The 12,887-nt window shown below is 44.1% G+C and overlaps 1 protein-coding gene across 1 annotated transcript; it reads right to left on the bottom strand.

The window, feature by feature from the left end:
* Positions 1–10,118: 10,118 nt before the first annotated feature.
* LOC123443562 (protein LNK4-like) lies at positions 10,119–12,424 on the bottom strand. Its single transcript, XM_045119984.1, has 5 exons — positions 11,538–12,424; positions 11,149–11,419; positions 10,941–11,045; positions 10,692–10,837; positions 10,119–10,568 (listed from the first exon to the last, which is right to left on the bottom strand). Exons 1-5 carry the CDS (start codon positions 11,885–11,887, stop codon positions 10,469–10,471), a joined length of 972 nt encoding a protein of 323 aa, XP_044975919.1. The 5' UTR covers positions 11,888–12,424; the 3' UTR covers positions 10,119–10,468.
* Positions 12,425–12,887: the final 463 nt, after the last annotated feature.

Here is a 12,887-nt window from a genome sequence, read left to right as displayed (position 1 = left end):
AATAATTTTCATAGGGAATAGCTACCCTGAGGATTTTAATCAACACCCCGGGCCAGTGCTCCTCATGAGTGTTGGTCCAAACTGGTCTGCCTGCGGGGCCACCACAAGGAAACTTGAGGTTTGGTTCTCGTAGCTAGTTCCATCCGTCGTGTCCTCAGACTGAGATACGCGGCTCTTATCAGGGTCGTCGACACGTCGGGAGGTCCTGCTAGTGTTGTCTTACCTTAGCGATATATCTTGCGTATAGGAATCCTGGTGAAGCTTTGGTTCTCCCCAGAGTTGAGGTTTTCCACTAAGGTATCCGACGAGATCACGAGATTCGTGATGAAGGATTACTTTGTGTCCCGTGACCGTTTGTGATGGACTAGTTGGAGCACCCTTGCAGGGTTTAATCTTTCGGACACCCGTCCCCGCGGTTATGTGGCAACATGGATTATTTATTAACATCCCGTTCTAGATAACTTGAACTAATTCTAAGAAAACTGCCAACCGTGTGTGTAACCGTGATTGTACCCTTCGAAGACCTCTCTTCGATCGGGAACACGGTGGGGTCATGTTTGACGTAAGTAGGTGTTCAGGATCACTTAGTGATCACCTAGTCTTCGACCGCTCGCGTAGAGCACCATGATACGTCTCCAACGTATCTATAATTTTTTATGGTTTCTTGCTATTATCTTGTCAAACTTTGGACATTTTGTATGCCTTTTATATTTTTTTGGGACTAACTTATTAACTCAGTGACAAGTGCCAGTTCCTGTTTTTTCTGTGTTTTTGACCCTTTTTAGAGGAGGATTTTAAACGGAGTCCAAACGGAATAAAAAAGCCGCGGAATGATTTTTTCCATAACAAAAGACACGCGGGAGACTTGAGAACCAAGGCAGGGAACCTCGGAGGAGGTCACAAGCCCACCAGGCCCGGCCTAGGGAGGGCGGGCCTAACAGGCTTGTGAGCTCCCCGTGGCTCCCCTGCCCTAGGTATTTCGCCTATATATTTCCTAAAATCCCAGAAAAAATCAGGAGATCATCGAAAGTACTTTTCCGTCGCCGCAAGCTTCTATCTCCGCAAGATACCATCTAGGGCACGTTCTGGTGCCCTACCGAAGGGGGGATTCAGATACGGAGGGCTTCTTCATCAACACCATGACCTCTCCGATGATGCGTGAGTAGTTCACCATAGACCTACGGGTCCATATCTAGTAGCTAGATGGCTTCTTCTCTCTCTTGGATCTTCAATACAAAGTTCTCCATGATCTTCATGGAGATCTATCCGATGTAATCTTCTTTTGCGGTGTGTTTGTCGAGATCCGATGAATTGTGGATTTATGATAAGATTATCTATGAATCTTATTTGAGTTTCTTATGATCTCTTATATGCATGATTTCATTTCCTTGTAATTCTCTTCGAGTTGTGGGTTTTGTTTGGTCAGCTTGATCTATGATTCTTGCAATGGGAGAAGTGCTTGGTTTTGGGTCCATACCATGCGGTGACCTCACTGAGTGACAGAAGGGGTAGTGAGGCACGCATCGTGTTGTTGCCATCAAGGGTAAAAAGATGGGGTTTTCATCATTGGTTTGAGACTATCCCTCTACATCATGTCAGCTTGCTTAAGGCGTTACTCTGTTCGTCATGAACTCAATACACTAGATGCATGCTGGATAGTGGTCGATGTGTGGAGTAATAGTAGTAGATGCAGAAAGTATCGGTCTACTTGTCTTGGACGTGATGCCTATATGTATGATCATTGCCTTAGATATCATCATGACTTTGCGCGGGTCTATCAATTGCTCGACGGTAATTCGTTCACCCACCGTTATATTTGCTATTTTGAGAGAAGCCTCTAGTGAACACTATGGCCCCCGGGTCTACTTCACACCATATTTTCAGCCTTACTCTTTTACTTTGTTTTACTTTCCGCCTTCAGATCTCACTTTGCAACCAATCTTGAACGGATTGACAATCCCTTTATAGCGTTGGGTGCAAAGCTCTTTTGTGTTTGTGCAGGTACTCTGGACTTGACGAGATTCTCCTACTGGATTGATACCTTGGTTCTCAAACTGAGGGAAATATTTACTGCTCCTGTGCTGCATCACCCTTTCCTCTTCAAGGGAAAAACCAATGCAAGCTCAAGAGACGACAGAAGATTTCTGTCGCCGTAGCAGAAGAATTTCTGGCGCCGTTGTCGGGGAGGATCAAGTCAAGAACTCATCCAAATAAGTGTCTCAAACTCATCTCTTGCATTTACTTTTTTTTGCCTCTCGTTTTCCTCTCCCCCACTTCTGAAAAACAAAAAATTACAAAAATATTTGCCTTTTTCGTTTGCCCTTTTCTTCGTTTGCCATTTTTTCCGTTTGCCTTTTTCGTTCGCCCTTTCTCTCGCTTGCTTTCTGTTGTCTTGTGTGCTATGTGTCTTCAATATGCTTGCATCTTCGCTTGCTGAAAATCTAATGATATGGATCCTCACCCACTTGTTAATCTCTTGAAGAGATCCACTTATGTGGAACCAATTGCTAGTGAGTTGAGTGCACTTGACTTTCTCTTTGGAGTTTTGCTTGAAATGCGTGAATCTGAAAATTGTGATGAAGAAATTTATGAAATGATTCACGAGGTCTCCTTGGATGAAAAGCATGATTGCAATGGTTTCATTATAAATTCTATTAATGACAATCATGCTAAAAATATGCAAAACCCTAAGCTTGGGGATGCTAGTTTTGCTATGTCCACTACTTGTTGCAATGATCATGATTGGGGTAATGGTTTTTCTTATGATCTTGAAAATATGTTCAAGCCTCATGATGAATATGATATTTGCAATAATATTGAAAGTGGGTTTGGAGAAGTCATGATTTAGTTGATGATAATCCCACTATTTTTGAAGAGTGTCAACTTTGCATGCATGTGGATCATGAAAAGAATATCCTTTGTGATAGCTATATTGTTGAATTTGATTACGATCCCACATGTAATTGCTATGAGAGAGGAAAATATTGTGGTAGAAACTTTCATGTTACCAAATTACCTCTCGTTATGTTGAGATTGCTATTGTCTCTTTCTTCTTCCTTGCATTTGGTAACTATTGGTTGTCTTGCCAATTTGTTTTCCTATCAAATTCCTATAAATAGGAAGTATGTTAGACTTAGATATGTTTGTCACATGTTTCATGATGCTCTCTTCGTGTCCGATTGCTATCTTTTATGTGAGCATCATTGAATTATCAATGCCTAGCTAAGGGCGTTAAACAATAGCGCTTGTTGGGAGGCAACCCAATGAATTTATCTTTTTCTTTCTGTTTTGTTGCGTCCACACCATCATAATTCTGTTACGATTGTGTCTTTTGTGTTTCCCTTTGCGTTTGAGCCAAGCAAAACCTTTATGACTGGTCTTGGTGATGGTTGTTTAATCCTGCTGAAAAAAGACAGAAACTTTACGCTCACGAGGTGATTTTCATTTTTATTCAGAAAGAGCTTTTGAGTTAATTCTTTTTGCTGCTGGTTGATATGCCTTTTGCCCAGGCATTCATAACTTTTCAGAATTTTTGAGGTACCAGAAGTATACGAAGTATACAGATTGCTACAGACTGGTCTGTTTATGACAGATTCTGTTTTTGTTGAGTTGGTTGCTTGTTTTGATGAAACTATGGATAGTATCGAGGCGTACTAGCCATGGGAAAGTGAGAATACAGTAACCTAACACCAATATAAATAGAAATCAAGATTGCTATAGTACCTAAGGAGGTGGTAGTTTGTTTTTCTTGTGCTAATGTTATCACGAGTTTCTGTTTAAGTTTTGTGTTGTGAAGTTTTCAAGTTTTGGGTGATGTTCTCATGGACAAAGAGATAAGGAGTGGAAAGAGATCAAGCTTGGGGATTCCCAAGGCATCCCAAGCCAAATTCAAGGAGACCAAAAAGCCTAAGCTTGGGGATGCCCAGGGAAGGCATCCCCTCTTTCGTCTTCAATCCATTGGTAACATTACGGGCTATATTTTTATTCACCACATGATATGTGTTTTGCTTGGAGCGTCTTGTATCTTAGGAGTCTTTTCTTTTTGTTGTGTCACAATCATCCTTTCTGCACACCTTTTGAGAGAGACATGCACTCATCATGATTTTGCTAGAATGCTCATCATGCTTCACTTATATCTTTTGAGCTAGATAATTTTGCTCTATGTGCTTCACTTAGATCTTTTAGAGCACGGTGGTGCGTGACTTGGTAGTTTATTTATGCTATGAAAGTAGTCCCAAAGGTGATAGGTACCCAAAGAGGATACAAAATCTCCATCTTCATGTGCATTGAGTAGAAAGATAAGTCTTGATTCCTCTCAATTAGTTTTGAGACATGGATTTGGTAATATTAAGAGTTATGTTAGTAGGGTGTTGACAATCTAGAAATACTTGTGTTGAAGTTAGTGATTCCCGTATCATGCACGTATGGTGAACCGCTATGCTAGGAAGTCGGAGCATAATTGATCTATTGATTGTCATTCTTTGTGTTGAGGTCGGGATCGCGCGATGGTTAACACCTACCAACCCTTCCCCTAGGAGTATGCGTTTAGCACTTTGTTTCGATTACTAATAAAAACTTTTGCAACAAGTATGTGAGTTCTTCATGACTAATGTGAGTCCATGGTATAGATGCACTTTCACCTTCCACCATTGCTAGCCTCTCTAGTGTCGCGCAACTTTCGCCGGTACACAAACCCACCATATGCCTTCCTCAAAACAGCCACCATACCTACCTACTATGGCATTTTCATAGCCATTCCAAGATATATTGCCATGCAACTCCCACTGCTCCATCTCATGACTTGTGTCGTCACTCTCATATTTCCTTTACATGATCGAAAGATAGCTAGCGAGATGTTTCAACGTCATACGCCAAGCTAGATCGTTGCACATCACGGTACACTGCCGGAGGCATTTCCTATAGAGTCATCATCATTCTGAGCTTTTGAGTTGTGAGTAAATAAAAGTGTGATGATCAACATTATCAGAGCATTGTCCATGTGAGGAAATAAAAAAAGAGGGGAAAGAGCCCAAATAAAGAAAAGAAGAAAATAAAGAGGCCCAAGAGCCCAAATAAAAAAAGGAGAGAAAAAGAGAGAAGGGACAATGCTACTCCACACTTGTGCTTCATAAAAGCACCATGTTCTTCATGATTGAGAGCCTCTCGTTTCTTCACCACCATATGCTAGTGGGAATCTTTATTATATAACTTGGCTTGTATATTCCAATGATGGGCTTCCTCAAAATTGCCCTAGGTCTTCGTGAGCAAGCAAGTTGGATGCACACCCACTAGTTCTCCTTTTGAGCTTTCACATACTTATAGCTCTAGTGCATCATTTGTATGGCAATCCCTACTCATTCACATTGATATCTATTAATGGGCATCTCCATATCCCTTTGATACGCCGAGTCAATGTGACCATCTCCTCCTTTTTTGTCTCACAACCACCACCACACTCTATTCCACCTATAGTGCTATATCCATGGCTCACGCTCATGTATTGCGTGATAGTTATAAAAAGTTTGAAGAAAGTAAGAGTACGAAAACAATTACTTGGCCAATACCGGGGTTGTGCATGATTTAAATTAGTTGTGTGAGGATGATGGAGCATAGACAGACTATATGATTTTGTAGGGTTAACTTTCTTTGGCCTTGTTATTTTGAAAGTTCATGATTACTTTGCTAGTTTGCTTGAAGTACTATTGTTTTCAGGTCAATAGCAAACTATTGTTTTGAATCTTACGAATTTGAACATTCATGTCACACGAAAGAAGTTGCAAAGGACAACTATGCTAGGTAGCATCCCACATCAAAAATTCAGTCTTTATCACTTCCCTACTCGAGGACAAGCAGGAGTTAAGCTTGGGGATGCTTGATACGTCTCCAACGTATCTATATTTTTTGATGGTTTCAAGCTATTATCTTGTCAAACTTTGGACTTTTTGTATGCCTTTTATATATTTTTTGGGACTAACTTATTAACTCAGTGCCAAGTGCCAGTTCCTATTTTTTCCGTGTTTTTGACCCTTTTCAGAGGAGGATTTTAAATGGAGTCCAAACGGAATAAAACCTGCGGAATGAATTTTTTTTCATAACAGAAGACACGCACCAGGAGACTTGAGAACCAAGGCAGGGAACCACGGAGGAGGTCACAAGCCCACCAGGCCCGGCCTAGGCGGGCGTGCCTAGCAGGCTTGTGAGCTCCCCGTGGCTCCCGTGCCCTAGGTCTTTCGCCTATATATTCCCTAAAATCCCAGAAAAAATCAGGAGATCATCAAAAGTACTTTTCCGCCGCCGCAAGCTTCTGTCTCCGCAAGATCACGTTCTGGTGCCCTGCCGGAGGGGGGACTCGGATACGGAGGGCTTCTTCATCAACACCATGACCTCTCCGATGATGCGTGAGTAGTTCACCATAGACCTAAGGGTCCATAGCTAGTAGCTAGATGGCTTCTTCTCTCTCTTGGATCTTCAATACAAAGTTCTCCATGATCTTCATGGAGATCTATCCGATGTAATCTTCTTTCGCGGTGTGTTTGTCGAGATCCGATGATTTGTGGATTTATGATCAGATTATCTATGAATCTTATTTGAGTTTATTCTGATCTCTTATATGTATGATTTCATATCCTTGTAATTCTCTTCGAGTTGTGGGTTTTGTTTGGCCAGCTTGATCTATGATTCTTGCAATGGGACAAGTGCTTGGTTTTGGGTTCATACCGTGCAGTGACCTCACCCAGTGATAGAAGGGGTAGCGAGGCATGCATCGTGTTGTTGCCATCAAGGATAAAAAGATGGGGTTTTCATCATTGGTTTGAGATTATCCCTCTACATCATGTCATCTTGCTTAAGGCATTACTCTGTTCGTCATGAACTCATACACTAGATGCATGCTGGATAGCGGTCGATGTGTGGAGTAATAGTAGTAGATGCAGAGAGTATAGGTCTACTTGTCTCGGACGTGATGCCTATATGTATGATCATTGCCTTAGATATTGTCATGACTTTGTGCGGTTCTATCAATTGCTCGACAGTAATTCGTTCACCCACCGTAATATTTGCTATTTTGAGAGAAGCCTCTAGTGAACACTATGGCCCCCGGGTCTACTTCACACCATATTTTCAGCCTTACTCTTTTACTTTGTTGCACTTTCCGCCTTCAGATCTCACTTTGCAATCAATCTTGAAGGGATTGACAACCCCTTTATCGCGTTGGGTGCAAGCTATTTTGTGTTTCTGCAGGTACTCTAGACTTGACAAGATTCTCCTACTGGATTGATACCTTGGTTCTCAAACTGAGGGAAATACTTACTGCTCCTGTGCTGCATCGCCCTTTCCTCTTCAAGGGAAAAACCAACGCAAGCTCAAGAGAGGACAGAAGATTTCTATCGCCGTAGCACACCACAACTATAACTTTGTTCTTCGTAAGTTAGCCACCATAAATGCTTAGGATGCTGCAACCTAAACACTGAACCTTCCTCACCTAATAACTTGACTAGTTTCGGTACCAAGGTCATAGATTGTTGAGTCCCCGTGGCTCACAGATTACTTCAACACCCCAACAGGTACAGGTACGCCCGACACAGGTGATCCAGATGGCACGTAGCTGGCGTGGCAGTTCGACGAGGAGAATGACCGCCTGTACGCGAACTATCCAGAAGACTGAGGCAGTGGTCGTGATCGTGGGCAAGAGTGCGGGATAGCATAGCCTTTTTCTTATGTTATGTAGTCCGTAGGGGAACTACCTTGTTTGAATAAATGTGTGGATGTAAACTCTGATATTATCTATGTGAGATGGCAAACAATTCCCTATTTGTCATCCTTAAATTATGTATGTGCTATGTTTATCTTGCTTGCGAAACGCATAGATGAGCTTCTTTCCATTTTGGGGCATCGCCCCCTAAATAGGAAAGGACCGCATCTTAGTCGTTACACATGGATACTTTGTTAACATCCGGTTCTAGATAATTTAAAGTAACTTAACTAAAACCTGCCAACTGTGTGCGTAACCGTGACTGTTTCCTTTAGAGTTCCTTCTCTAATCGAGAACTCGGTGGGGTTTTGAATGACGTAAGTAGGTGTTTGGGATCACTTAGTGATTATTCTTAGTCAACGAACGTCATGCGTAGACCACCATATCTTTAATTCTTTTTCCACGTAAGTTAGCCACCATAAACGCTTAGGTTGCTGCAAACTCAAACACATACCCCATCCTCATCTAATAACTTAGTTAGATTCGATACCAAGGTCATGACATTGTTGAGTCCTTGTGGCTCACAGTATACTACAACCACCCACAGGTACAGGTGAAGCAGAGGCAGGTTCATTCGACGCTATTGAGCCCAAGTGGGAGTTTGACGAGGACAGTGGCCGGATGTACGTGACGTATCCCGAGGATTAGAGGCACTTGGTCGTGATCGTGGGCCTAACAAGGCGGGATAGCATTGGCTTTTGTCGTTTATCTTGTTTGTAGTCGGACCCTGTTTTCCCATTTGAATAATGTATGACTGTGTGACTCTGTAATTTAGCTTGTGACGAGTGTAAGCCAAATTTTATTACTCTTCCATCTATTATGTATTGTAATGTTTATCCTGCTTGTGAAACGCTTAAATGCGCCACTTTCCCCTTTGGAGGCCTCGCCCCCAAATAAGGAAAGTGTCGCATCTCAGTCGTTATAGTCCGTGGATGGGTTTTGGCGTCAAGACCATTCATTTCCTTATTTTGGGTGTCGTCCACTCTAGTATCCGTCTTCCCGACCTCTCCTTGCTTTCTATGGGTGTGCTTGAGGTGTGGGTAGTGGACGTTGGTTGATAGGTGGTCAGATCCCACACAAAAGCTTCACTCAATAGTGTAAGTGCTCTCGAGAACAATTTCCTTCTTCGGAGGCATCATTGTGGGTGGCCTCCTCCTCCATACTCTAGGTGGAAACCTTTGGCCTCTCTTCGAGCCAGGCGGCGGCGGCGTTGATCGTTTCTTCTTAGAGACTTTGTCTCAATAGCTAGATCCCTATCCGTTAGGGGTTGAAGGATGGTGGTGGATGACAACCTCCTCTCTTCAGGTTGAGGGTTTTGTGGCCTCGACGCTAGTGCTCTAATGGTGGACAAGTTTGTGGAGGTGTTGTGCTATGTGTCCTTGCTATGAGACCTCGACATCGGTGTCCATGTTGGCTCTAGGGTTATGAATGTCTCCTCGTCTGACAGTGTTGAGCCCTTTTGATAGAGGGCGAGGGAGCTGGGGTGGGCTCCTTTCCACGATGGAATTGGATGGCGCTGGTTGTCGTCCTTATGGGCTGCTCGATGATCACCATCCTTTGGAGCCATGTTTTATCTTGGATTGGACCGTCGATGGTCTTCCTTGCACTGTGCACCTCTTTCTCTGATTGGTGCTTGAACGCTGGAAATGGAGTATTCTCAGGTGAGGAGCGAAGATGATAAACACAGTCGTTGCCTCCGACACTTCCCGAGCCCAAGGTCGAAGCGGAGGAGCCTGAGTCACACCGCTATGAGTGGACCGACAAGCTCCGGGAGTGGGTCTCCGCGCCTGTCGTGTGGCTCGACGCCACGCCGGAGCAGGGGACGACCCATCTCCTGCACTAGAAGACGTGCGCGCTAACGGAGGAGCGCACCCCGGCCAAGACGCAGATGAAGCTGGAGCATCATTGGTCGCTAGATGAGAAGGAGCGTCGGGGGAGAGAGGCTGAGGAGCGAGCCCGACAGCATGCGCCGGAGCCACCGGCGCTGGATGCTGCTCACGCGTGGGAGGCGTCTTTTCCCTAAGCTAGCCTAGCGCCGGAGCTCATCGACCTCACCGCCTCGGGCGAGGATGAGGACGACGACGCCTAGGACGGTCCGTGCGGTGGCGACAGCTTTTTTATATATCTATTTATGTCTTAGTTAAATTTATGTAGACTTAGGCCAGCTTTTGACCGTTGTTTTAATATTAAATTATCATTGGTTGGGCTTTATAAAAAGTTTATGTTTTTTATGTGCGCGTCACAAATTTGGGTTCATGAAAAAAGAATGACGAAGATTAACTTCCTGCGGCGCCTCCCATAGATTTATGAAGCCTACGATCTCCAAAAATCGTAGGCTTCATAAATTGTCCCAAAATGCAACAGTTGCTGGCTTACGGATCATTATGCCATTTCAATCCGAAACAAGAATGAATATTTGGAATCCAAAATGCGGTTCATAGTCTTACTGTAACTAACAGTACACATATCATCATTCTTCTGCCGGCAAAAAATGACAAAGAGATCAAGTCATTATACATGATCAACCTGTACCATGCCGGCTCTCTCTACTTGCAAGCTCAGAACAAAATGTCCTAGCAACCTATGTAGTACATTTACATCTCTACATTAAGCAAAATGACGAGGATGCGGACGGAAGTACTTTCGAACGCTAAGCCTCCTCCTTCACCTTTGATGATCCAGCCAGGCATGGATGACTCAGGATCATCAGCGCAGCATTCATTCCCGTGTAGCTGAGCCAGCAGGCTTGAACGCGAGGATCGCCACAGTTCTGTCTATTGCGTTCGTCTCCCGTTCTGCACGGTCTGATGTTGAGGTGCTGAAATTGTCCAGTGAGAACCATTAGGATTAGCAACACATTCAGACTACAGAAAAACTGGGCCGTACTAGTATCAGGAAGCATAACATGGTAAAAAATCTATAATTGCTCCAGACTCTGTACCTAGATTCAGTGCCCTCTGATTGCTGAAAACTTTGCTCGTTTGAGCAAGTGACTGTTCCTCCATTTGCAGCAGTGCACTGCGCTTCTGAGCTTTCAGCCAGCCTGTAGAAAGCGTCACGGAGGCATACACGTGTCTTCTTTGTCAGCTTCAGAAGAAGATGTTTCATAGTTACAGACATGTAAAGATGCAAAGGTTACATGAACTAGCTGGACGTGCCAAAATGGTGACCCCTCTTCTGGTGGACATACCTGAAACATGACATCTTCGAGCTCCTCAAGCACTGCTACTTCCCCATTCGAGGAGCTCTCAATCTCAGCCACTGACCTGCTCCTCTTCATGGTGCTCACCTCAGCCTGCAATTTAATATATAAAAAATAGTTCAAGTCAGATAAGTAGTTTATTCAGTAACTATAGATCCTTGGACAAACAATCTTGTGCACTGGAAAAAGATTATACCTTGTCCTGGGAGGCACTTAGTAGTGTTCGTAAGCTCCCATCAGCGCTGCTAGGATCATTTTGCAAGTCATGGCTGAACAAAGGAAAGCCGCAAGTATCCATGGTGTCCATTTCATTATGACCCGGATTTGCTTCTTGATTTTGGGAATCGGTTAATACTCCACTCAGCATGTTCTCATAGGACAGCAGCCTGTGCATGGAGCCAGGGAACATATCAAGTGCCTGAAATGGCGCATCCATCATCCTCATTTCATCATCCGAAAATTGACTCCTGAAAAAGGTTTTGGACAGATGGGTTTACAACCATGCATAAGACCTACAGCGATCACTCGCACATTACTTTCTATATGAGGCTTTAGTAAAGCACTGCACTAGTGTTGTGTACATACAAGAAGATGTCGTTCGTTTCCTTGGTGTGCTGTAGCTCCAACTGTGCTGGCCCCTCAGATTGATCTTCCGAAGGCCCTGTGCTACAATCTGAAGATGCAACTCTGGCACGCGCTGAAGACCTCTCCTGTTGGCTGCTCCTCTCATGTTCATCGGCGTGGTCGAAACATTGTTCGACTCCATTCTCAGGCTCATGTGAGTATATGCTTGTTGTGTTGAAATCATCAGACATCCTTGAATTCCACTGCGTCCAGTAATTCCCTTGCTCTGTCTTTTGATTCTCAACGAGTTCATCGCCAGATGGGAAGATGCTTCCACATTCTGGCAGGATATAACACGACATGCTACTCATCTGAAGAGGTATGACACTATTAAAACATCAACCAAACTACATGTATGTCAGACAAGCAAATTTTGTATTCATGGGTGACTAGTGGAGTTATGATTCATCGATTCAGGATTTCTTTTAATCCAGGGTTAAGCAGTTTGCAAATACCCGAGCAGAAAGGGACAAGTAATCAAATCTAAGCATCAAAAACGATTTCTGTTTCTTTCAAAGCTAAGCGAAAGGCAGAACTTTTTACAGGGCTGCTGCTACTCGTATCATACACTCTGACCGATTAATAAATTCCGTGCACACGAGTTATTAATTTTCTGGTCTTGAAAAGCAAATCACGACAATAGTGAAACGGAAGTATCACAGATCTCATGATGCCCTGAGCCCAATGAAGAAAGATCAAATCCGAAAACTAGCTAGTTCTTTTATTTATTTTTCTTTCGGCCACACATATACAAGAACAGTTGAAGAACACAAAGCTAGCTACCGGCAGAAGTAGAAAAAGAACTAGCCTTACGAACGAAATCTCACAGGGAGAGCAAAGAGTACATCAATTGAGGGGAGAACAAATCTACAGAGGAAGCACAAACCTCGGGGGAGGGGGGGGGGGGGGGGGGGGACGGCGGGGGGGGGGGGGGGGGGGGCGCTGTTCTTGTGGACGCGACGAAGCGTCTAGGCGGCTGCTGCTGCTTATAATTGTGGTGGAAGGGGAGAAGAGGAAATGAGGAGGGGATTCCTCTACTTAACGACCAAAGCGACACAATGACGGGCGGGCCAGACGAACGGATGGGGCCCGCCGGTCAGTGCTATGGTGGGGCCGGGCTGGTGAGGTGTGAGCAGATGGGCCAAGCAAAAGGTTGAGTGGAGGCGGAAACGTGTGGCTGGAGAGGGTGCTTATCTAAATCAAGGCTGCCGCTGCGCCACGTCGGCCCTAAGGATCCTTTACTCAAATATTGCGCTCTATCCTCCCACCTTATTTGCCTCCGTACCCGGAAAACACCCCTGCCTAACTAGT

The sequence above is a fragment of the Hordeum vulgare genome, chromosome 3H, assembly GCF_904849725.1.
Source record: "Hordeum vulgare subsp. vulgare chromosome 3H, MorexV3_pseudomolecules_assembly, whole genome shotgun sequence".
NCBI lineage: Eukaryota > Viridiplantae > Streptophyta > Magnoliopsida > Poales > Poaceae > Hordeum > Hordeum vulgare.
Note: the sequence above shows the minus strand (reverse complement) of the source record. Positions and strands in the feature narration are given on the sequence as shown.